This window comes from Theropithecus gelada, chromosome 20 (genome assembly GCF_003255815.1).
Source record: "Theropithecus gelada isolate Dixy chromosome 20, Tgel_1.0, whole genome shotgun sequence".
In the NCBI taxonomy this organism is placed as follows: domain Eukaryota; kingdom Metazoa; phylum Chordata; class Mammalia; order Primates; family Cercopithecidae; genus Theropithecus; species Theropithecus gelada.
This window is the reverse complement of record NC_037688.1, coordinates 65,595,042-65,621,198: the sequence shown is the minus strand read 5'-3', so window position 1 is coordinate 65,621,198 and position 26,157 is coordinate 65,595,042. Positions and strand designations below refer to the sequence as shown.

The 26,157-nt window shown below is 45.7% G+C and overlaps 1 protein-coding gene across 1 annotated transcript in view; it reads left to right on the top strand.

Moving 5' to 3' along the window:
• The window catches only part of XYLT1 (xylosyltransferase 1), a 370,064-nt gene that overhangs the window by 292,237 nt on the left and 51,670 nt on the right, over positions 1 to 26,157 (top strand). Inside the window, 1 exon segment of the mRNA XM_025371181.1 lies at positions 21,993 to 22,073. Coding sequence (XP_025226966.1) covers positions 21,993 to 22,073 — 81 coding nt within the window.

The following is a 26,157-nucleotide window of genomic DNA, read 5'->3' as shown; positions in this document are numbered from 1 at the left end:
TTCTCCTAACCTACTTCATGTGCCATTTCTGACCTTGAGCTGACAAGGAGCACATGAAACACAGCTCACCCATCAGTGTTGCCTGACCAGGGGCGGCTGAGAGGAGACAGGCAGTTTGCACACAGACAATCCTCCATGGCTATCCAGCCCCGCAGAGTTCCTGCAAGCCAGAGCATACTGTGTTTTCTTACCACCCAGCCTTCTCTGCCTAAACCCAGGATAAATACCTGGTCCTCATTAGCACTAATTCACCCTGCACCGCCTTCCTCAATCTGAGTCAAAAAGGTTAATGTCATTGAATGCTGAGACTCATTGATTTCAGCACTTACCCCAGGTTTCTGCTCCCCCACTAGAACCCAGGGCTCGTTTATCTTTCCTTGGTGGACCAGGCAAGTTGCTGACTAATGCCTTAATGCCAGCTAATTCTCAGAGATTTCCCAGAGTGACTGGACATGTGTTCCTCTAGTACTTTCTATAAATCCAGTTGCTCTTGTGTGTCTAGTTTTCTACTGACTCACTGCCTAGATGTGTCTGGGCTCCCCTCCTGTAATTTATCTTGGAAGTCCGTCTCAGGTTGCAATGTTAATTCAGGAAGAGAGAGATTTTTAACCAAGGTGATGGCCACAAAATACATTTTAATGAACTATCAGCTGTAGGGCCTCGCTGTGAATTTGTTCATTCATTCATACATTCTAGTCAGTCCACAGATGCTTCTTGGAAACCTACTGTGTGCCAGACATTTGCCAGGACCTGGGGTTACAGACACCAATAGAACCATTAACATCGCTGCCTTTGAGGAGTATACAGATTAAGCCGTTAAATAATGGCATCATCATGACATTGTCAGGAAAGAAATTTACATGCCTATAATGCAGGAAACAGACATGCATATAACCCTTCTCTTCTAAAAGACCAGGGAAAGCATCCCTGGAGAAGCACCCATCCCATAACCATGTCTCAAGCAATCTCACTGGCACTAAGTAATCCTACCGTCAGTTCCCCCCTCCTTTTAGGTAAAACTAGGAAGGAGATGGGCAGCAAGCTGGAGTGCCCTCTGCCCAGTGGTTTCCTGAGAGTTGAAAGAAGAGGAGGAATTAACTGGGTGAAAAAAAGGGACAGTGAACATTGCAAGGAGAAGGGGCTGTATGCAGAGAGGCAGGAGAGAGCATGGCTTCTGCAGTAAATGAAAAGAGGCTTACGTGGACAGGATGTGGCAAAGGGATACGCCAATAGAAAAGGCCAGAGAGGCAGGTGGGGGCCAGACCCTGAGAGCCAGGTTAAGGAGTCCAAGTTTATCCTATAAGCAATGGGCAGCCTTTGAAAAGTTTCCTATTAGAAAATGCCGTGATGAGATTGCTTCAGTTTATAATCAGTTGCTTGGCAGTGGGAAAAAGAAAGATTTAAAAAAAAAAAAAAGTGGAAGACTGTACCAGCCTGCTGGAAGAGGGGAAACATATGATAGCTAGTATTTCCGGCTAGTGGATATGTACATTATAGCTCAGGTAATTACTTTGCACCAGGCTAAATGCCTCCTGTTGCTTTGTTGCTATTATTTTCTCTTGGTGTTGAGCTTTCCTGCAGCATACCTTATTCTTAGGCTTCGTGGCCCTGGGTTTCCTGGAGAGACGCTGTAAGCTGGATCTGGAACTGGACCTACAAACCTCCTCCTGCTATTCGGCAGGAATTTTCCAAGGCTCAGGCCATCAGGCCAGTATAGCAAAGCGGTTGAAAGTGTGCATTTGAGGAGGCAGCAGAGCCTGAGTTCAATTTCCAGCTGTTCTGTTTACTGGCCACGTGACCTTGGGCGTGTTGCTCAACGTATCTCTGCCTCAGTTTTCTCATCTGTAAAATGGGAACCATCAGTTACCCGCCTCAGCCTTTACTGTAAGGATTAAGCTATGAAATGTACAGCACCTTGCCTGACCCAGAGAAACTGGTCGAGAAACGATGACAGTGATGGTGACCCAAGCTGCCCAGGTGACAGTTCCACAGGTGGAGAGGTGACACCTGTTTTGCTCACCACCGTGTCTTTTATTCCTGGCACAGTGCCTGGCACATAGTGAGAGCTCAGTCAGTACTTAGTGAAGTAAGGCATGAAGGAGCAAATGAGCGCTCAGTGTTTGTTCCATGTAACACTGCTGTGGCTGCAGTGACTGTGGTCCTTTATTCCTAAGTGCCATGAGAGTCACTGGTATTTTATTGCATTTTTTTTGCATTCCCCATTTATTTATTTATTTATTTATTTATTTATTTATTTTATTTATTTTTTTTTTTTTTTGAGACGGAGTCTCGCTGTGTCGCCCAGGCTGGAGTGCAGTGGCACGATCTCAGCTCACTGCAAGCGCCACCTCCCGGGTTCATGCCATTCTCCCACCTCAGCCTCCGAGTGGCTGGGACTACAGGCGCCCACCACCACGCCCGGCCAGTTTTTTGTATTTTTAGTAGAGACGGGGTTTCACCATGTTAGCCAGGATGGTCTGGATCCCCTGACCTCGTGATCCACCCGCCTCGGCCTCCCAAAGTGCTGGGATTACAGACTTGAGCCACCACGCCCGGCCTACATTCCCCATTTATTAAAAACATCTCTGGGCTTACTCCTAGATTGAGGACCAGTGGAGGGGTTTTGTCTTGACTTAACGTCTTTTCACCTAGAGGCATTTTCAGATTTTACCACCATGAAAATGGAAAACATTCCAAAGAGCTGGAGAGTTTATTTCAAAAGGACAATGAGCCGTGGTAGGTTCTCATGAATCCTAAGGTTGGCTCAGCTGCTTCTGCATGTAAACTGGAGGTGCCTGCACAAATATCAAGGATCTGTGTCTGGGAGCCTGGCAGGCCAGAGGAACATTCACACATCACACCTGTCTGGCTTCCACGCAGCCTGGCAGAAGGTCTGGATCCCATGCAGTCCCTTGATGTCATGGAGCAGATACCTAGTCTGTTCCCATTTTCCATGAGAGAGGACGGGGAGGTAAGTTCTGCAGGTGTCCACATTCCTTCCCGGTTCCATGACCACGCCTGGTATCCTGTGGGCTCCAGTGGTGATGCGTGTGGACTCTGAGGTCAGATGGTCTGGGTGCAGATCCCTGTTTCCGTTACCTGTGGGCTGTCTAACCTAGGACAAGTCCCTTAACATCTCTGTTCACCTTCCTCTGTAACATGGGTGATAATGATAATATGTACATCATGATGATGTTGGGAAGGCAAACTGAGCTGATATATAACAGGTGCTTCAGCAAGTAACTATTATACCCTATACTTATTATTGTTATTATCGTCATGATTATTAGACAAGTTATCCAATTTTCAGAAGTTTGTTCCATTGTAAAATGGAGCTACTGCTGCTTATTTTAGGGGAACTGTGAGGATTAGGTGGATAGCGTATATAAAATAGGGATGATACACCAAACATGGTTATTGTTGTAGCTGTTGTTTTATTTCTCAGTTTGAAATTTTGGGGTTCAACTGGCATATTTTTATTGTGGCATAAAAATAAAAACATAAATAATAACATTAAAATATGTTAGCCGGACGCGGTGGTGTGTGCCTGTAATCCCAGCACTTTGGGAGGCCAAGGAGGGCGGGTTAGTTGAGGTCAGGAATTCGAGACCGGCCTGGCCAACATGGTGAAAGCCTGACTCTACTAAAAATACAAAAATTATCCAGATTTGGTGGCACATGCCTGTAATCCCAGCGACTTGAGAGTCTGAGGCAGGAGAATCACTTGAACCCGGGAGGTGAAGGTTGCAGTGAGAGGAGATCGCGCCACTGTACTCTACCCTGGGCAACAGAGTGAGGCTTCTTCTCAAAAAACAAGTTATATTTAATATGCCAAAAATAATATACAATTGAAATTAGTGGCACTTAATACATTCGCAATGGTGTATGACCATCATCACTATCTAGTTACAGATATTTTAGTCACCCCAGAAGGAAAACCTGTACCCATTAAGCAGTCACTCCTCATTCCCCTCTGACCCCCAACTCCTGGCAACCCCCAGTCTGCTTTCTGTTTCTGTGGGTTTGCCAACTCTGAATATTTCATATAAATGGAATCATACAACACGTGGGTATTTCACATCTGGCTTCTTTCACTTAGCATAATGTTTTCAAGGTTCATCTGCATTGTAGCTTGTATCAGTACTTCATCTCTTTCTGTGGCTGACTAATATCCCATTGTCTGGATAGACCTCATTTGGCTTATCCATTCAGCAGGTGATGGACATTTGGGCTCTTTCTACTTTGGGCTATTGTGAATAGTGCTGCCATGAATAGCATGTACAAGTTTTGTTTGAACACCTGTTTTCCATTCCTTTCAGTATTACAATGACTCTTAACATATGTGGTTCAGCTACTTAGGAGAAAATGGGAAGACGTAATAAGATAAAGTAGAAAAAGAGAGGGATTTCAGCTTCTTTAGATGAATATCTTTCTTTTGTTTTTTGTTTGGTTGGTTGGGTTTTTTGTTTGTTTGTTTTGGCCACGCTCTGGAGAGCCAGCCAGGGAACCAACCACAGAGAGGTTGCTCTTGGTTTGGTCTCTAACTCTTGGGTCCATCAACAACATCCCAAGGACCACAGCTTCCCTGGGAAAACTTTTGATGACTGCACATTGCAGCCTGGGGAAGCCTGCCATCCTTCTGCCTCACTCAGAGCCAAATACAAAACAAGGGCTACCAGATAATCAAGCGATTACTATGTGGCAGGCACTGGATTGAGTCTTCCACACCCATGGTCTCATCAAATCTTTGCACGACTCAGACAAGGAAACAGAGGCTCAGAAGGATAAAGAAACCTGCAAGGTGGTACTGCAAGGACCAAGGAGTGGAGATGAGCTTTAAACCTACTTCACCTTTTGCTGAATGATGTTTCTGCAGAACAGTGGCACATCAAGCTATCGTTCAGTCGGGCTTATCTCAGCGGGACCTGCTGATGTGTCTGCCTTAGCATGAAAGGAATTCTGTCTGAGTTTGTGAATTCCATACCAGGAACCTGGCACAGACTTAGAGATTGCATTCAACCTTTGTCCCTGTGTGCATTGAGCAACTATAATATGCCAGACATTGTGCTAGCCAAGCCTTGCTCAACTGAGGTTCATCATTTGAGCCACAAAACACAGGAAGTGGGCAGAGTGCCTGTGTTCTTGATTCTAGCAAGGGTGGTACGTGACTACGCTCTTAATGCATACAGGGAAGCTAATCCAGGATGTACGTGGATGCCTCGGAACACCAAAGCTCCTTTCTCACAAGGATTTGGTCTTCATCTTTGCTGTTTCTTCAGCATCTGAAACAGCATCTGACTCATAGCAGGTGTCACATAAATGTTTGCTGAATGAGTACGTGGAGATAGTGTGGTGTGCACAAATCTGCCTTCATCTACCACACGTCCTGTTTGATAATTTATACTATGATCCTGTTTTTACCATGCAGCCATTTAAATACTCAGAGACCTGGCACTGAAAAGAATTCATCAGCAAGCAATGAACTTATATCAGCATCTTCCTGGCAGGGTTTATGTGGTCAGATCCCAGATGACATTTGTTACTAATTTGGATTTTTGTTGTTGTTAGTAAAACACTGTATCGGTCACCATAGGAACACATTAGAAGTAGGACTAAGGTATTGCCGCTGAGTACATTCCTCTCTGGGAAAAGAAATAAATACTTGTAAATGAATAGCTTTTACCCAAGAAGCAGGAGGTGTGAGCTCACGTAGAGTCAGATAAAACCCAGGCTTAAATGTCCTCATTGAAATGAGCCCGCACAACTCAAAGTGATACCCAGCTGTCGAAAAAGCAGAATTCATGTCTCAAGTCAGAAGTGAACGCAGTTGGCCAGGTGTGGTGGCTCACACCTGTTATCCCAGCACTTTGGGAGACCGAGGCAGGTGGATCACCTGAGGTCAGGAGTTTGAGACCAGCCTGGCCAACATGGCAAAACCCCGTCTCTACTAAAAAGTACAAAAATTAGCCAGACGTGGTGGCAGACACTTGTCATCTCAGCTACTCAGGAGGCTGAGGCAGGATAATCATTTGAACCTGGGAAGCAGAGGTTGCAGTGAGCCGACATCCCGCCACTGCACTCCGGCTTGGGTGACAAGAGCAAGACTCCATCTCAAAAAAAAAAAAAAAAGAAATGAACTCAGTCTTTGGCACACAGGAAGATGCTCAGCAAATGCTTATGGCAGGGTCTGACTTGCTGAAGAAGTGGAAAATGATATTTACTAGGAAAGCTGATAGAGCTTGCAGAATCGTAGAGTTATGAAAAAGCCCAGAACATTTAGAAAACTTCAAGTAATTCCAAAGATTGAGTAGGCAGGATGCAGGAAGAGGAAGGAAAGAAAAGGAGAAAGGAAAAGGAAAGAGAAACGGAAGAGAGAGAGAGAAAAAAGGGAGAGAGGAGGGAAGGAAGGAGGGAAAAAGAAAAGAAATTTAATTCACAGCTGCAAGAGTAACACAGCTAATACTTACTGTTTACTGTACACCAGGTACCCATGCTAACAGCTTAACCTGACATCATTCCTTCTAACCCCAAAACAACTCCACAAGGCATGTCATATTGCGATTCCTGTTATTATAAAGGCAACAGTGCTGTTCAGAAAAATTGTCATCTGCCCAAGATTGGGCAGTTAGTGAGGGCAGAGCTCAGCCAGTTCTGCTATTGAGTAAGACGCCAGCCTATTTTCTCTCCCAAAAGAGAACTGGAAGTTAAATTGGCCATTTTTTTATAATTTATTTGGATATTCTTTTATTATTGTTATTATTATACTTTAAGTTCTAGGGTACGTGTGCACAACGTGCAGGTTTGTTACATATGTATACATGTGCCATGTTGGTGTGCTGCACCCATTAACTCGTCATTTACATTAGGTATATCTCCTAATGCTATCCCTCCCCTCCTCCCCACAATAGGACCCGGTGTGTGATGTTCCCCTTCCTGTGTCCAAGTGATCTCATTGTTCAATTCCCACCTATGAGTGAGAACATGCAGTATTTGGTTTTCTGTTCTTGCGATGGTTTGCTGAGAATGATGGTTTCCAGCTGCATCCATGTCCCTACAAAGGACACGAACTCATCCTTTTTTATGGCTGCATAGTATTCCATGGTGTATATGTGCCACATTTCTTAATCCAGTCTGTCACTGATGGACATTTGGGTTGATTCCAAGTCTTTGCTATTATGAATAGTGCCACAATAAACATACATGTGCATGTGTCTTTATAGCAGCATGACTTATAATCCTTTGGGTATATCCCCAGTAATGGGATGGCTGGGTCAAATGGTATTTCTAGTTCTAGATCCTTGAGGAATCGCTACACTGTTTTCCACAATGGTTGAACTAGTTTACAGTCCCACCAACAGTGTAAAAGTGTTCCTATTTCTCCACATCCTCTCAAGCACCTGTTGTTTCCTGACTTCTTAATGATTGCCATTCTAACTGGTGTGAGATGGTGTCTCATTGTGGTTTTGATTTGCATTTCTCTGATGGCCAGTGATGATGAGCATTTTTTCATGTGTCTGTTGGCTGTATGAATGTCTTCTTTTGAGAAGTGTCTATTCATATCCTTTGCCCACTTTTTGATGGGGTTGTTTTTTTCTTGTAAATTTGATTGAGTTCTTTGTAGGTTGTAGATATTAGCCCTTTGTCAGGTGAGTAGATTGCAGAAATTTTCTCCCATTCTGTATATTGCCTGTTCACTCTGATGGTAGTTTCTTTTGCTGTGCAGAAGCTCTTTAGTTTAATTAGATCCCATTTGTCAGTTTTGGCTTTTGTTGCCATTGCTTTTGGTGTTTTAGACATGAAGTCCTTGCCCATGCCTATGTCCTGAATGGTATTACCTAGGTTTTCTTCTCGGGTTTTTAAAATCATTTTTGAACATTTGTTTTTAGGCTACTAAAGCATTTTTGCTCAATTGAAATTTCACCCAATATAGGTGGAAGTGAATCCTCGGTAAAGAAACCTCACCCGAGGTGTCTTGAGGCCCCAGCTGCCCAGCCCCAACCTGGGGTTCCCCCAGATGCAGTTTAAAAACTGATGATCTATATGATAACTTCTCATTTAAATCATTTCTGAAGTTTTCTTTGCCTAGAAACTGTCAAGTTACTTCAAACCCTGTGCCCTCTGTTTAAAAAGAAAAAATCTGTTTAAAAATCCTTTTTAAATTTCTCCTCAGCCCTCTGAGATAAACAAGCAACCTTGGAAATCTGCGAGTAAAGAGTATACTGGACGCAGCCTGTCCTGATCCTCCAGAATCTATCTCTCTGCTGCAGAAGCCACAGTGTGTGTTTTTCCATGGCATGTATGACTTCCTGTCTGTGTTGCAATGCATTTTGACCTTGTTCCAATACATACAGGCTAGTGAACGTGGCAGGCTGCCCAAGGAGAATGAGATGCTTGGTGACAGTATCAACTGTCCTTCAAGCTCAATCTCACCTTGGGGCTGAAATCCAAACTGACCCAATCCCAAAGTTCTGGGAGTTAGAGATCCTTGCTGTATCCTACTCCTGGCACAGTACGGACTCTAGTCCTAGAGAATTCATAATAATAACAACAATAATAAGAGCTGACATTCTAGCATTCTGTGGGCTAGGTTACCTAAGCTGTAGTAGATCTCTCTTGTTTTCACTGGCTCAACGCTCATTACCCTACTCTGGTACCAGTTTCTGTATCAGCTAGAATTTTGTGGTTGCAAGCAACAGATTACTCCCTCTTATTTCATTACATCTTCAGCTCTATGAAGTACATAGTGTTATTATCCTCAATTTTAAAAATGACAAAATTGAGCATCAGCTAACTAAAAATGACCTGCCCAAGGCCACACAGCCAGTAAGTGGTGGAACTAGGACTGAAACCTACATTTCTCTGATGTCAGATCTGCATTATTTTAACCACTCCAAATTCCGATACATTAGTGTTGGTGCATTAGGAAGACCTGTGTGGTGAAATGGAAATGGACAAATTAGTATTATAGGTCATGGTGATTATTTGAACAAACCCAGGGCAGGATGCATGGTGAAAAAGGTACCTGTTCTCAGCCATAAGCACAAAGAGAAAGGTCGGCATGTCAGTACAGTTCAGTGCCATTCAATGGTCATTTGTACTCCAGCACTTCCCAGTGGAACTGACACTGAGCCAGCTTTTGCAAAGGCAAGCAAGAGTTTTCTAGGTGAAGGTGTAGGAAGGATGTTTCTGGCATTAAGGATGTGATGGACAAAAGCCCTCATTCTGTCTCGCAACACAGTTGTGCTGAGCAGTTTCTGTGGGCTACAGTGAAATGGGCCTGGGAACCCCAAGAGAAATAGGCATAAGGCTGATGGAACCTGTCATGTTCCAGGCCTCTGTGCTGGACAGTAGGAAACATAGATGACCCAGATAAAGTTCTTGTCCTCAGGTAGCTTACAGTCAAGCAACTTGAACATACATAACTTAAATTTTTGCTAGGAACTACAAGTGTGTATGAATTGAAATGTCACAGTTTGGTAGGAAACTAGCAAGGGGTGGGCATACCTTTCCCTCTGCATTTCTAGTGAAGAATATAGAAACTTCTTTCCAGGGAACTCCAGTTACTGGGCACCTGCTATGCACCAGGCACTGCATGTACCATGCCCACAACATAGGTAACTCATAGACCGTTGTTAAATGCTCCCATTTGGCAGATTAGAAAACCAAGGCTCAGCAAGCCTGTGGAACTTGCCGAAAATCAAACAGCAAGAAAGTGGCAAGGATCAGAGAGAAACTACTGTAAACACCTCTCTGAAAACAGCTTTCCTTGTAGCCGTCTCTTGGCTTTCCTACTTAAATCGTATTACTTTTAAGATTCAATCTTTCGATGCCCTCTGAAGTGGACCTCCCCTGGTTCCCCGAAGATCAAATCAAATAACTGGCTGTAATAAATCATTGTATGGGAATCAGAATTTGGTTAACTAAATGTTCTGCACATTTGAGATGCCTCATGGCATACGAGGATAAGCAGACTTAAGAGAAGCAAAATACAATTAAATAGACTTCATATACATATGTGCGTGCACAAGCATGCACACACACGATCCCCAGCCTGCCCTCCCCCCGCCAACCACCAAGCGGAGTGTCAGTTTAGTTCATTCATGATTCCGGTGGCGTCCCAGGTTCCTACATGGCCCCTGGGTGCTGATTCTTGTCAGTTACCTTTCCGTTACAGCTGTCTAAAGGAAGGGCTGGTGTGTTAAGAGTTCTCATTGATGGAACTTCAGATAAACTGCCTCTTAGAAAGGCGTGTGTATGTTTAAAATGAAAAATGTGTTTCTTACAAATGTCCTGTGAAAGTACTGAGGCTTTGTGAAATGGTTTGCTGGTCCATTCAAATGCAATGAGTGTGTTTTAATGCCACATCATTTTTGTCAGTATAAAAAGGTAAATCCAATTAAAACTGATTGGGTTGTATCATCCAAGTCATTCTCCAGTTTGCCGCCTGCCTTTTTAGAAGGAGGTACTGTCCCCTGGTGTCCCCAGCATACTTTTTGTAGCCTCCCCTGAATGCCCGTGTTTCAGTTCACCTGCTGTCTCACTTCATATCACAGGGACCTACCTATATGTCTGCCTCCCCCAGTGTTCTTTGCGTTCCTTGAGGACAGGTGCCCCAACCATCTTACCCACTCCTGTCCCAGGCGTTTGTCACAGGGCCTGACCTATTGAAGAAGTGGATGTCATATTTTTCCCAGGAGACCAAACAGTGCTTGCAAAGTCTTAGAGTTATGAAAGAACACAGAACATTTAGAAAACTTCAAGTAATTCCAAAGATTGAGTAGGCAGTGCCAGGTCACAGACAACCTTGCATGCCTTGCGAAGGGATGAGGACATTGTTCTACAGATGATGGAGAGCCGCTGAAGGTATTGAGTCAAAGGGTGACGTGGTCAGACTCATGTTTTAGGAAGATTCTGCAGCTGCTTCCTGGAGGATGGGGTAGAGAGGAGCCTGGAGGCCAGGCCAGCATTTTATCCATTTCTCTTTTCCTCAGTTGTTCATGGTGGCTGGAATTATGCCTATGGAATCCAAGAAAAAATATACTTTTTAGCATTTTTCATACCTTTTCCCCCATATCTTAGCAAAATAAGTCTCTCTGTAAATTTAAAAAGAAAAAAAAGTAACGTCAACTTTCATTTTAGATTCAGTGGGTACGTGTACAGGTTTGCTCCAGGGTTATACTGTGTGATGCTGAGGTTTGGGGTATGAAGGCCCCCGTTACCCAGGTAAGTGAGCATTGTACCCACATAGGTTATTTTTCAGTCTGTGCCCTCCTCCTCTCCCTTCTCTAGTAGTCCCCAGTGTTTGTTCCCATTTTCATGTCCATGAGAACCCAACTTTTAGCTCCCACTTATAAGTGAGAATATGTGGTATTTAGCTTTCTGTTCTTCTGTTAATTCACTTAGGACAGTGGCCTCCATTTGCATCCCTGTAGCAGCAAAGGACATGATTTTGTTCTTTTGATGGCTGTACAGTGTTCCATGGTGTATGTATACCGCATCTTCCTTATTCAATTCACCATTGACGGGCACCTAGATCGATCCCACGTCTTTACTATTGTTAATAGTGCTTCAGTGAACATACAAGTGCATGTTCTTTGACTACATTTGAATCAGGGATTTGCCCTTTTTACAGTTCTTTTGTTCTTGTCTCTTCTTCGGTGAGTCCTGAACTTGGCCTTTATTCACTGTTGCTCTCCAATCCTGGACTTCCCTGATTGTTCCAGTAGGTGAGAAGATGTGGTCAATAAGGTCCTTGCATAAACTCTCTGGAGTGTGGAGGAGAGAGCAGTGGCAGTGTCTCCTCCTCCCCTAAATAAGCCCTGGGGAAGGATGGGTTAGAATCCATTCACAAGATGTAAGGATGGGTTAGAATCCATTCACGAGATGGAAGTGAGAGGTGACAATGTGTTAGCAGCCCTCACTCTCAGCGCCTCCTCGGCCTCGGCATCCCCTCTGGCTGTGCTTGAGGAGCCCTTCAGCCCGCCACGGCCGTGGGAGCCCCTTTCTGGGCTGGCCGAGGCCTGAGCTGCCTCCCTCTGCTTGCAGAGAGGTGTGGAGGGAGAGGCGCGGGCGGAAACCCGGACCGCGAGCGGGGCTCGCGGGCCAGTGCGAATTCCGGCAAGCAGCTGCGGAGGTTGCACCGGGTCCCCCGCAGTGCTGGCCCGCCGGCGCTGCACTCAAATTCTCGCTGGGCCTTAGCTGCCTTCCGGCAGGGGCAGGGCTCGGGACCTGCAGCCCGCCATGTTTGAGCTCCTCCCCCTGCGGTGGGCTCCTGCGCGGCCTGAGCCTCCCGGACGGGCGCAGCTGCCTGCTCGGTGGCACCTGGTCCCACCAACAGCCCAAGGGCTGAGGCATGCAGGCACCGCTCGGGACTGGCGGGCAGCTCCGCCTGCAGCCCAGGTGCAGGATCCACTGGGTGAAGCCAGCTGGGCTCCTGAACCAGATGGGGACTTGGAGAACTTTTATATCTAACAGGAGGATTGTATGTGTACCAGGCAGCACTCTGTATCTAGCTAACCTAGTGGAGACTTGGAGGACTAGCGCTCTGTGACTCTGTGTCTAGCTCAAGGATTGTAAATGGACCAATCAGCACTCTGTGTCTAGTTCAGGGTTTGTGAATACACCAATTGGTACTCTGTATCTGGCTAACCGTATCTAGCTAACTAGCACTCTGTGACTCTGTGTAGCTCAAAGATTGTAAACGCACCAATCAGAACTCTGTCAAAACGGACCAATCAGCTCTCTGTAAAATAGACCAATCAGCAGGATGTGGGTGGGGTCAGATAAGGGAATAAAAGCAGGCTGCCGGAGCTAGCCGGCAGCAACTGGCTTGGGTCTCTTTCATTCTGTGGAAGGTTTGTTCTTTTGCTCATTGCAATAAATTTTGCTGCTGCTGACTCTTTGGGTCCACACTGCCTTTATGAGCTGTAACACTGCCAAGGTCTGCAGCTTCACTCCTGAAGCCAGTGAGACCACGAAGGCACCGGGAAGAACGAACAATTCCAGACGCTGCCTTTAAGAGCTGTAACACTCACCACGAAGGTCTGCAGCTTCACTCCTGACCGCGAACCCCCCAGAAGGAAAAAGCTCCAGACACAGCTGAACGTCTGAAGGGACAAATTCCAGACACACCATCTTTAAGAACTGTAACACTCACCACGAGGGTCCATGGCTTCATTCTTGAAGTCAGCGAGACCAAGAACCTACCAATTCCGGACACAGAAGGATGGGTTAGAATCCATTCACAAGATGAAAGGGTGGGTTAGAATCCATTCACAAGATGAAAGGGTGGGTTAGAATCCATTCACGAGATGGAAGGATGGGTTAGAATCCATTCACGAGATGGAAGGATGGGTTAGAATCCTTTCACGAGATGGAAGGGTGGGTTAGAATCCTTTCAGGAGATGGAAGGGTGGGTTAGAATCCATTCACGAGATGGAAGGGTGGGTTAGAATCCATTCACGAGATGGCAGGGTGAGTTAGAATCCATTCATGAGATGGAAGGCAGGGAGAGGAGGAAACTTGGTGGACTTCGGATTTTACAGGAGCACAGGAAAATTACACACACCCTGGACAGAGGTTCTACCTGTGTCAACTCCTGTTGTGCAACTTACACTCAACAAAAGTCCCCTGGAAGGGAAGTAGGAGGCTTCAGAAGGCAGCTGCAGTTTCCTGTTTGTTTCCGGCCTCTGTGTCTACAGAAATGGATCACATTCCTGAAGCTTATTCGCCACGGGGAAAGCGGGATTGATAAGAGCTCAGGCTCTGGCCCTTGGGCACTGAGGTCTGCATCTCCCCTCCACCACTCGTAAGACCTGGCACAAGCCGTGAAAGCTCTTCCAGTCCTAGTTTGTTCATCCGCAAATGAGTACCTCCTGGATGGGTTATTGTAAAATTGAAAAAGGACAAGCACTTAATACTTGATGAGCAACAAAGGGAAATCTTTCTGCAGTTGTTATTATGAAGCATTTTCTCATGAGTACCCTGACTTTGGGATTCCTTCCCCGATATCACCCCCAGTTCATTGGGCGAAGACATAGGAAGGGGCATTCCTGGCAGAGGGTGTGGAATGGACAGAGATGTGGATACAGAAGTGGATGATAGGCCAGGCACAAGGCCTCATGCCTGTGGTCCCAGCACTTTGGAGGCTGAGGCGGGGGGATCACCTGAGGTCAGGACCAGCCTGGCTGACATGGCAAAAACGCATCTCTACTAGAAACACCAAAAAAAAAAAAAAGAAAAGAAAAGAAAAGAATAGCTGGGCATTGTGGTGCATGCCTATAATCCCAGCTACTCAGGAGACCGATGCCGGAGAATCTCTTGAACCCAGGAAGCGGAGGTTACTGTAAGCGGAGATTGTGCCACTGCTCTCCAACGTGGGGGATAGAGCGAGACTCTACCAAAAAAAAAATAAAAAGTAAATGATGGACTGAGCCTTTCCTGTAGGTTAGGTGCTGTGCTGAGCATAGAAGCCACAGAGATGAACCCTGCATACCGGGCCTCCACTTGGGCATGCATTAAGCAGTGAATATTTACTGAGCATCTCAGTAAATGTGTGAGGTCCTGGAGAAAAAGAATGGAATTGGACTCAATGCTTGCTCATCCCAGGACTACAGCCATGGTCCTGAAAAGCACTGTCTGAGGTGCTGCCCCATAGTCCAGATGCTGGGTCTGTTGGCAGACAGATGGGCACCAGCTGTAGCAGCTGCTCCAGGCACAGTAGAGGATGGTTCTGCTCCCACCTCGTTGCTTGACAGAAGGTCCTTTCCACTTCCATGTGAGCCTCCTTTGTTTTCCAGGGTCCACTGGTGGTTGGTCCTTTGGGGAACCCATAAGGCCCCTGCGTAAGCCTACCAGCCTGTTGGAGAAGCCAAGAGCCTGCCAGCTGTGCAGGACATCCCAACTCCATCACCTATGCAATTGCCTTCTTCCTCCCCATGTTTCTGGCAGCCGCAGGCTTGATATCTGTGCAGTGGTGTGAGTCTTGGGCATTCTCAACTCTTAGAGAAGCCTCATTCCATGTAGTTTGCTTTCTGAAATTAAAGACTTAAAAATAATCTTAGAATGAACAATTCCATATCTGGGAATTTGATCCTACAGAAACCTGTCATGCCCACATGTGAAAAGATAGTTATGCAAGGGTGTTCAATGGAGCAGTATCTGTAACGGGGAGAAAATGGAAATGACCTAAGTGTTCATCACTAGGGCATTGGCTATGCCTTTTTATTTTATTTTATTTTATTTTAAGGTGGAGCTTCACTCTTGTCACCCAGGCTGTAGTGCAGTGGCGCAGTCTCGGCTCACTGCAACCTCCGCCTCCCAGGTTCAAGGAATTCTCGTGCCTCAGCCTCCCTATTAGCTGGGATTACAGGTGCCCACCACCATGCCTGGCTAGTTTTTTTGTATTTTTAGTAGAGATGGGGTTTCACCATGTTGGCCAGGATGGTCTCAATCTCTTGACTTCGTGATCTGCCTACCTCAGCCACCCAAGGTGCTGAGATTACAGGCATGAGCCACCACGCCTGGCGGGCTATGCCCATTCTATAAGATCCTGTGCAACTGTTAAAAGGGTGAAGTCCACCTGTATGTGCTGATGAGTCACAGAAGTGGCATATGTCGTTACGCAAAAATCCGTGTACATACATGTTCCCATTTATATAATAACAAATGGATATAAATATAATGACATCTACCTCTTAGGGTGGTCATGAGGATTAAGTGGGTTAATAGATGCAAATACCACATAGTAGGCACTCAAGTGTTAGATGATGATGATGATGTTGCTATTGCTGGTATTTCAGTCTTTACCTTGCTGTGATCTAAGCTTTCATAATGATTTTAAAAGCATAGGAAAGGGTTACAATAGGCCCTGCTGTGATCTTGTTTTCTATACATTGGGTTCATCATAGGAAGGTGAGCTTTTTGCCTCTGTGGAGTGGGCAGTTCTCCTGTGGTCGTGCAGCCCTCAATAGAGCCATGTGCCTGGGGTCACCAACTCATCTTCATTTGCTCAGGACCATCCAGTTTTAAAACTAAAAGTCCTGTGTCATGGGAACTCCCTCAGTCCTGGGCAAACCAGGACAGTTGACCCCTTCCATGTGTGCCCCTGGCAGCCCAGTTGATTTAGGAAGTATACAGACGTGTGGTCGTTAATGCTTTTAATGTGTAACGGGGAAAAAATAACATACAAGTGGTACAACAGAATGGAATATTATTCAGCCTTAAAAAGGAAAGAAATTCTAAGATATGATACAATATGGATGAGCCTTGAGGATACGGTGCTAGTTAAATAAATCAGCCACCAAAACACAAATCCTGTACAATTCCACTTATGTCAGGTACCTAGAATGGTTTAAATAGTAGAGAGGAAGTAGAATGGGGGTTGCCAGGGGCTATAAAAAAAGAGAGAGAGATAATTATTATTTAACAGAGAGTGTCAGTTTTGCAAGATGAAAAGAGTTCTGGAAATGGATATTGGTGATGGTTGCACAACAGTGTGAATCCATCTAGCACCAGTGAACTGTACACTGAAAACTGGTTAAGACGGTCTACAGACATACCAGCCAGAACGCACCCTACCTCGTCTGATCTCAGAAAAATGATTAAGATGGCAAGACTCCAAAAAAAAAAAAAAAAGTACATCAAATATCATAAACATTGGTGCATAAGATGAAGCTAAAGTGGTATTTAAATTAAATATACATATAAAATAACTTAAAGATTATGGATACACTAGAAGCAGAAGTTGGGGAAACAGTTGTAGCCTATTCTCAGCTCAGATTGAAAGCGCCTCAACCGTCAACCTTCAACTTCCTCGACTTACCTGATTTCACATTCCCTCATGCAACAGCATAGTCTTTTTTTTTTTTTTTTTTTTTTTTGAGACGGAGTTTCGCTCTTCTCCTCCAGGCTGGAGTACAGTGGCGCGATTTCGGCTCACTGCAACCTCCGCCTCTCTGGTTCAAGCGATTCTCCTGCCTCAGCCTTCCAAATAGCTGGGATTAGAGGTGCGTGCCACCACACCCAGCTAATTTTTGTATTTTTTACTAGAGACGGGGTTTCACCATGTTGGGCAGGCTGGTCTCAAACTCCTGACTGCAAATGATCCACCCGCCTCGGCCTCCCAAAGTGCTGGGATTACAGCCGTGCCCGGCCTCCCCATAGTCTTTCATGTGCATTTCTGCCCCACAGTGGCTGGTTCATTGCAGTCCAGGAGGAATAATTCTAGTGTCCCCTGGAATCTGTGCACACTTGGCAGCATCAGAGGTTTGAAATCCTGAATCCTGACATTCACAAAATCCTGCATGTAACTTTGGCTTTAATCCTGTCGCCTCCACCATTGGACTGTGAGCACCTCTGGCAGGGTCCTTGACAGTATCCTGCAGTGGGGAAGGGGTTCTGGGGCATGAGTGCCAGGTGAGCACCAGGAGCCCGGAGAGGTACAGTTGGTTCTGTGTTGGGCTCCTTCCTAGTGGAAGCTGAGCAGGCTTCATCTCTTGTCACATGCCACCAGCAAACAGGCATTGCTTGCTTGCCTCTGTGTGCCCAGAGCACCTTTTCCATACAGCATGGGCTCCTGGGTGCTATGGGAACCTGAGAACTCTGCCCTCTCTTCCTTCATATCTTAATGTCCAGAGCTGTTATATAGATAAGACACACACAGTGGTACCATGGCCCTCTGGGAGCCGGTCCCTAAGTCTGACACCAGCTGGGAAGAGGCCCTGGACATCTCTTAAACTATGCTCTGCAGAACATTCCATGGGTCTTATGCACAGAAAGCCTTCCAAGTTCAAATCAGGTTGGGTCTTTACACTGTTTTCCACAGTTCAAGATGTCTTAAGCTTCTGATGTTCAAGATGGTAATAATAATGCTATTATATAATAGCTGACATTTATCATGGGCTTACTGTATGCCGAGTACTATGGCACAGGTATTAGGTGTATTGTTTTTATTTAATACTCTCAACACCTAAGGCTTATTGAAATGAAAGTAATTCGTTCATAGTCCAGGCTCTCCAGAAGAAACCATGAGGAGCAGATAAAGATGGAAAGTAGAGAATTAACTACCGATAGTCATACTTGACTTAGAGCAATGCTTCTGAAACTTTAAAGGGCAAGTGCATCATCTGGAATCTTGTTTAAAAACACATTTTTGCTCAATAGGTATTGGGTGAGGCCTGAAGTGTATGGCATGTCTAATAGCAGTGGGCTGCAGACCAGGCTATGAAGAGGAAGACATTATCGCACCTGTATTTTTTTTTCTTCTGCACTTGAAGTGGAATACATTCATTCATTCATTGACTCACTCATTCATTCACTATCATTTGTAGAGGCAGTCTCGTAGTAGAGAACACAAGCTGTGACATTTGTCCCCGGGTTCCAGTTCTGGTTCTGCACTTTATTAAATGGATGATTTCTCTGAGTCTTGGTTGCCCATCTGTAAAATGAGAGTGAAATTCCTGTTGTTGTTGTTGTTGTTGTTGTTGTTGTGAGACAGAGTGTGACTCTTTCACCCAGGCTGCAGTGGAGTGGAGCGATCTGGGTTCACTGCAACGTCCACTTCCCAAGTTCAAGCAATTCTTCAGCCTCAGCCTCCTGAGTAGCTGGGACTACAGGTGTACCAGCCCACATCTGGCTAGTTTGTTTGTGTTTTTAGTAGAGACGGGGTTTCACCATGTTGGCCAGGCTGGTCTCGACCTCCTGACCGCAAGTGACCCGCGCGCCTTGGCCTCCCCAGCTGCTGGAATTACAGGCATGAGCTACCACACCCAGCCGAAATTTACATTTTTTAGCATCGTTGTGAATATCAAATGCAATAAAATGTGGCAAAAGTCTTTTCCCATGACCTTAGGGCATGGTGCACATTTAGTAAATGGCTGTGACTTGGGAGATTATTTTATTACTCATTTTTTTATTCATTTCCAACAAGATTCTCATGGCTCCCAGTAAGTTTGTCTTAATATTTATTTCTTACTTATTTCAGCAGAGACTTCCCAGTGACTCCAATGGTGGTAGCAATGGGCCCCAGTTATCCTCAGGAAGCAGAGGAACTGGCATAGACCAAGAGACGTGATTTCTAATCGTTTCAGCAAAAAGTAGGAGGAAATTGATGACGAGACAGATACAAGGGATGAACTATGGGAACCATTTGGCAGATGACTCCACCAGGAAAGGGAAGTGAGAAATGTGTGTGAGTGGAAGAGAGAGCGAGCGAGCGAGAAACTGGAACGGGGTAAAATGTCAACAGATCGCAAGCTGTTAATTATCTGGAGAGAACTAAATATTATGTAGGCAATTATCGACAGGCGTCTGAAAGCAACAATAGGAGAATTTGGTCCTCAGCCAACTTCCATCTCCCTTTCGAGAAGGACTGGGGGGATGGGCTTTAGCATTCAGAGCAGGCATTTCACACAGAGGGAGAGCAAGGGGCCCGGGCCCCTAGGAAGGGGGATAGGCAGGGGTCCCCCCGCCCCACCCTTCCAGACAATCCATCAGGATCCTTTGCCAAGCACACAACGCTTGGCTTTGAAAGGCGGCTTTGCCCAAAAGCTCTGGGCCTGGAAACCTCAGCCCCCTCCTCATCCACCCTCCCTCCCCTAAGATGTCATCTTTTGAGACGATTTCATGTGGAAGCATCGCTAAGTAAATTCGCTAAATGCCTATTCATCCCCGTCAGATGGGGACTCGGTGAAGCGGTAAATGTGAAAATGGCCCCAGCTCACAGCCCTGAAAGGCGCTTTCTGGGGTTGCCAAATGGAACTGCAGCCGCTGACCCTGGGAGGCCTGAGGCTTCACGAGAAGGGGGCCCAGGAGCCCCGGCCCGGCCCCTTCAATCCTCCCACTAACAGTGCCTGAGAGGCCTTATTTATTATTCCAACTGCCGGGGACTCATTCAGAGGTTAACTTGTCCCGTATTCATCAGGACAACAATAATGAACTGTCGCAGAGAGTGGTGAGGGGGTTGGTAAATAAGAGCTGTTAAAACGCAGAGTTAGAATGGGGCCTCTTTATGGTTTGGAGAGAAACATTGCTTAAATTTTTTTTATAGGCCGATTTAGTTTCCACTTCTGCCAGCGACTTATTAAAGAGGCCCTGTCCCCACGAGCTACAGGTAACAGAGTCGGAGGCACCAGTGGACTTTACCTTGGCATGCACAATGGGGTTTAACCACGCGGGAGATGCACCATTGTATGGCCACGTGGGGTTAGCCCTTTGCGAACATCCCTGGGTTCACCTCTGTGCCCATCAGCAAGGTTTAGCTTTCCGTGTGTGCGCTGTATTCAACTCCCTGCAGACACACGGTGCCTGCCGCTGCTAGAATGGCTGGTTTTGAATTGGTGTTTATTTCAGTAATAGGATGGGACATGAGCAGCGCTCATTTTCACTGCAGCATCTCTTAACTGCTTTGTGCCCCCTCCCCTGGAATTATGAGTTGGTCAACATGAGTCATCCAATGAGAGAACAGGGGCTTGGAGTGGCGAGACTGCGGAGGTGCAGGGAAATGAAGGAGGAGGGTGAGCAGTAGGGGCAGCTCAGACCAAACAGTTGGGAGGCAGATAGAGCAAATGCGTGCATTGATTGTACACCTACTGTGTGCCCTTAAAATCTACCCAGTTGTCCATTCAGTATATATGCATGATGGACCTACTAGGTGCTGGGCATGTTTAATTCTCAACCTAGGTGTCTTCAGAGCAAGCTACCATTCAGTGAGGTTAAATGACATCCTTGGACACACAGCTGCTGACTCAGTCATGGAGCTGGGATCTGTCCCCAGATCTTTCTCTTTCTGCCCAAGCATTGCTTTCTAAGGCACTGTCCTGCTTCTCAAAGGTCTAGCTTCTATTATAACTCCAGAGATGCTTTTTTCTTTTTAATCTTTCTGCCCTCTTCTCTGTTCCTCCCATTTGAAACAATAGTTAACGCTTTCTTTCGAAGTAAAAATTCCGAAGCAGAGAAAGCTGGTGATAAAGGAGCTGTCACATCAGCACCATTTACCTGTTTGGGTTTATTCAGCAGAAGAGGCGACTGTGTTTCTGGCAGATGGAGACCCGTGTGACTGCCTTTTAAAACACTGTCACAGCTGTATGCGCAGGCTGATTAGCTGTGACTACACTGCTAGTGCCGAGATTGATGGCGATAAATTTGGGATAACAGTGCTGGGAACGATGTCTCTCATTTGTATTGCACTTCATATTTTTTAAAGCTCTCTCATTCAGTAGCCCGTGGTTATCGAGGACTTGGTATCCATCCATTCATTGATGCATTCATTGCTCAAAGTGCATTTGAAGGAGTCAGTTTGAACACACATCACTTTGATTCATTTATTTCTTCAACAAACATTAATATAGCTCCTACTGTATGCCAGTGTTGAACAAATCCAGCTGGGCTCTGTCCTCATGGAGCTTACATTCTAATGAAAGCAAGGTCAATGCTTTCAAGTGGTTATACAATAGTGAATTATTATAAACAGAGTGATGTAATAAAGGTGGGGAGAGAAGGGGAGGCAGGTACTACTTTAGGTTAAGTGGTCGGAAAAGGTCTTTCTGAAGAGGTGGTATTTGAAAGGAGACCTGACGACAAGACCAAGCCAGCAATACTGGGATAAATTTCCCAGGCAAGCAGATGCAAAGGTCCTGAGGTTGCTGTATATTTAGCTTTGGGCCGCACACTGATGACTTGCTGTTGCCAAGCCCAATGCCGTGCACTGGAGATTCCCAAACATGTAGAGCACTCCACTTGCCCTCAAAGAGTCTCCAGTATATTGGAGTATAGAGGAGAGAAATGCACAAACAGCCCCTTTTAACATAGTGTGATAAGAGTCAGTGACTGTGACATAAAAACGGCAATTTAAAGAGGATGCCTTATCAACCCGTGTGCAAGTGATCAAAGAAGGTGCTTCGAGCAGACTGACATAATCGGTGAAACTGGGTTTCTTTGACGAAGATAGTACCCACGGTCTCTGGCCTGAGTCTCCCCTTGGTTTGTTTCCACAGGACAAATGACCAGTTGGTGGCGTTTCTCTCCCGATACCGAGATATGAATTTCTTGAAGTCACACGGCCGGGACAATGCAAGGTAACACCTCAACCCCCTACCCCTCATGCCAAATGGAAGCAAAAACCTGAGCGATCATTTGGGGAATTTTCTAGGCTGGTTTCACGCAACCACAGAAAAGTTGAGGGTGGGAGAAAGGCTTGGCACCAGCTGTCCTTTGCTGTGTCTGCGTGGGATCTGAAGTAGTCCCTCTTGTCAGCCAAGGACAAAGATAACCATAGATGTTTCTCATGGTGTCACAGCCCTTTTGGTTATTTGCCCTCAAGGACTTCCACGAGTCCAATGTCTCATTGCAGTAACCCTTTCAGTAGGGCATCCATGGTTAATTCCCATTTTATTGATGGGAAGACTGAGGCCCCTAATATATGCAGTGTCCCCAGATTGTTCATTCAGCGAGTCATTCAGATACTTACCAAGCATGGGCATGTGCCAATCGCTGTTTTAGCCGCAAACAAGACCAAGCCCTTCTTCTCAGGGAATTGACCTTGCAGTGGAAGAGTGTCGTAGCAGCATGGACTTGAACCCAGGGGTCCTAATCCCAGCCCCATGTCCTCCTCACTCCCTCACTGGTGCCTAACACATCAGCAGGGGTTGGAGGCACCCAGAACCCCAACCCAGATCCCTCACACCTCTCTCGCTTAAAATGAACAATGTCAAAAAAAAATAGCATCTCTCCAGTTCAGCATTGAGCTGAGCCCAAATCTCCATGACCATCCATCAGCTGGAAGGGATAGGGTCTTGAGTGCCCCCTGTAGGTGACATCACATGATGGGATTCCCCATTCCAATAGGAAATGCCATTAAAGACCGGGCACGGTGGCTTATGCCTGTAATCCCAGCACTGTGGGAGGCCGAGGCGGGCAGATCACGAGGTCAGAAGTTCGAGACCAGCCTGACCAACATGGTGAAACCCTGTCTCTACTAAAAATACAAAAATTAGCCGGGTGTGGTGGCAGGCACCTGTAATCCCAGCTACTCAGGAAGCTGAGACAGGAGAATCTCTTGAACCTGGGAGGCGGAGGTTGCGATGAACCAAGATCGCACCATTGTACTCCACCTTAGGCAACAGAGCGAGACTCCGTCTAAAAAAAAAAAAAGAAAGAAACATTGAAAACCAGTCCAGCGTGACTCTGACATCCAGGGGTCTTGGTCTAGCATTGGACTTGGCAGTGCTTGGGATAATTTCAGCTTGTTAACATGCATGGTTTAGCTCTCAAGTGTTTTGTTTCATCTTGTTTTCATTCAGGTGCTTTGTTTGAAAATTAATAGCCCTATTTAAAAACAACAGTATTTCCTATGAAAATCCAGATTTCTAACCAGTCTTAAAAAATCTGAAGGTCGATTAAGTCTGTGCCTGAATTTTCTCATGGCAGTTATTTCCTAGATCTTAGGTCGCTCAGTCCTCGCCTGTCCCGGTTCCCCAACCCAGCCCCCGACCACATCTCTGTTTTTAATCTCTGCCATTGCTGGTGGGAGTGTCGTTTTGGCTGGCTGTGTGACTCAGTTTACCCACTTATCCACAGCAGGGGAGGAACAAAAGCAAGCAGGTAGCTCCATCTCCTGAGCTTTTAAGAAGTAATCTGGCTGTGTGCAGTGACTCATGCCTGTAATCCCAGCACTTTGGGAGGCCGAGGCGGGTGGATCACCTGAGGTCTGGAGTTCGAGACCAGCCTGGCCGACATGGTGAAACCCCATTTCTACTAAAAATACAAAAATTAGCCGGGTGTGGTGGTGCACACCTATAATCGCAGCTACTTGGGAGGCTGAGGCACAAGAATTGCTTGAACCTGGGAGTCGGAGGTTGCAGTGAGCGGAGATTGCACTCCAGCCTGGGCAACAAAGTGAGACTCTGTCTCAAAAAAAAAAAAAAAAAAAGTAACCCTAGAATCCTTGTGTTGTATCATTTTTCTAGATTGAAACTTTGATTTCATTCTGCTATTTATGGATTGTTCCTGCCCTACTCACAGCCTACCTTCTTTACATTAAAAAGGAGGCCCCTTTCTGCAACACCTGAACTCGAAGATGCTCTGGTTGAAGGTGCTCTGGTTGAAGGTGCTCTGGAAATTAGCACAGATTAGTTTACTACATTCAGGCCACTAAGTAGAGAGGCCTGGCTGGATGAGTCAGAAGAATCACAGCCACTCTGTATTGTGTTCCTACTAAATGAGCCCTTTTTGTATAGGATCCAAATTTATTTTCACAGCCACTCAATGCAGCTATAAGAATTATTCTCCCCATTTGTCAAGCTTCTGGAGTTTACTTGATTTTTCTGAAGATCACGCACTGGTTAAATGCTAGAATTTGAACCCAAGGTTTTCTGGCCCCAGAGCCACAGGAGCAAGGTAGGACTGCGCAAGGATTCCATAGAGGTGGTTAGTTGTCAGAAGTGGCTCGGATATTGGTGTTCCCCACCCTTAGGTAGAGAAGGAAAAACCCTTTTTCTTCTCTGGATAGCAGCTAATAGGTGATTTGTGCAAACAAAGTTGTGTCTCAAGAAGGGGTCCCATTGTAAATGTATTAACTTGTCTGTGAATTACTTGTTTCAGCCTAGTCAGGATTTATTCTCTGTGCACTATTTGTCAGGCACTGTGCTAGGAGCTGAGTATAGCGCAAGTTAAAAGCAGGGACTGCGAGGTTTCACCTGGTTTGGAATTCTGATCTACTGTGTTGCATTGGATGAGTGACTTCACCTCTCTGAGCTGGTTTCATAATATTATATGAAAATATTACTAGACCTATACTCATTTGGTCATTGAGAGGATTAAATGAGATGCTGCATATGCAGCGTTTGGCATAGTAAATGTCTATGATGATAGTGATGTCACTGATTATGTCATTGTTATGATGAACATAGAACTAAATTGTTGCTGGTAGGAGAAAGAAATAGATGGAGAATGGGCCTGAATTGTGCCTCTAGGTGCCTGAGTACATTTTGTATAATTGATGTGCATCCGTAATTGACAGGTGGTACCCACATGTCGCAGGACAGCATAAAGAAGTCTCAGGCTAAGGAAATGTTGCTTACTCCTCCCTCCAAGACCCTAAACCCAAAGGTCTCTTGACAGAATAGCTCACAAGTTCCAACTCTTGAGCATGAGTTCCCAGCTGGGATTTTCTCATTTACAGGAAGTTAGGGCAGTAGTTTAGCATTCATTTAATAGTAGAACAAGCCAACGTCCCATTCACTGCCACTTTCCTCTTTGTTAGCTGTGGCCTCACCTGCTGCGTGAATAAACCTACCTGTAGCCCATCATCCGTGGTCCCTCCCAAGTGACCAGAGGTGGGCATGGCTCAGCTCACATTCCTTCACTGGTGGTATGTTAGGGAGTACTCTTTTGGTGGGAAATGACAGAAACCCAGCTCAAACTAGTTTAAGGGTAAAGAACATTACCAGATCAGGTAACTAAAACATTAGGGCTGACTTCAGGTATGGCTAAATCAAGCCGTGCAAATTATATCATCAAGCCCAGACTCTCTATTAGTTCTGTTTTTCTGTGTTCTTTTAATTTTCTGGCACTGAGTGGGGATTATTGGCAATGTATTAGCCTCCTTTTATGGATAAGGGAACTGAGACTCAAAAAGGTGAAGTTGCTTGGTCAAACTCACAGCACTCGTGCCCAAGTGAGTGTTCAGGGAGTCCAAGCTCATAATTCTCACGTGATGAAGCCTCTCTGTGTTCTAGGTCTGCTTTCTCCCAATGCACTGGTGACTTTGAGGCAGCTACTCTGCTTCTCTTGACTTCATTTTCTCCCTTTGAAAAACAAGGGGGTTGAATGAGAAAGTCTCCAAATTTCCTTCCCGTTCTGATATTTCATGTGTCTGGACCAGCCCTGGTAAAAGAGGAAGTGACGGAGGCAGAGATCTTGAAAGACCGAGAGATGGGGAGGAACAAAGGCAAGCAGTGAAATACAGAATAGGCCACAGGGTGCCTCGGTTTTTAATTCCACGTAGCTCCTAATAGCAGTGTTGACCTTCTATCTTCATCTCCAGCCTTGAGCAACCAATTTGGACTTCTGGCTCCCCCTGTGAAGAGATGGCATAAAGGCAAACTAGTATTCTAATAGCTGCCAAATTGGTCCTGATTGTTTCTATTATTAAATGAAGGG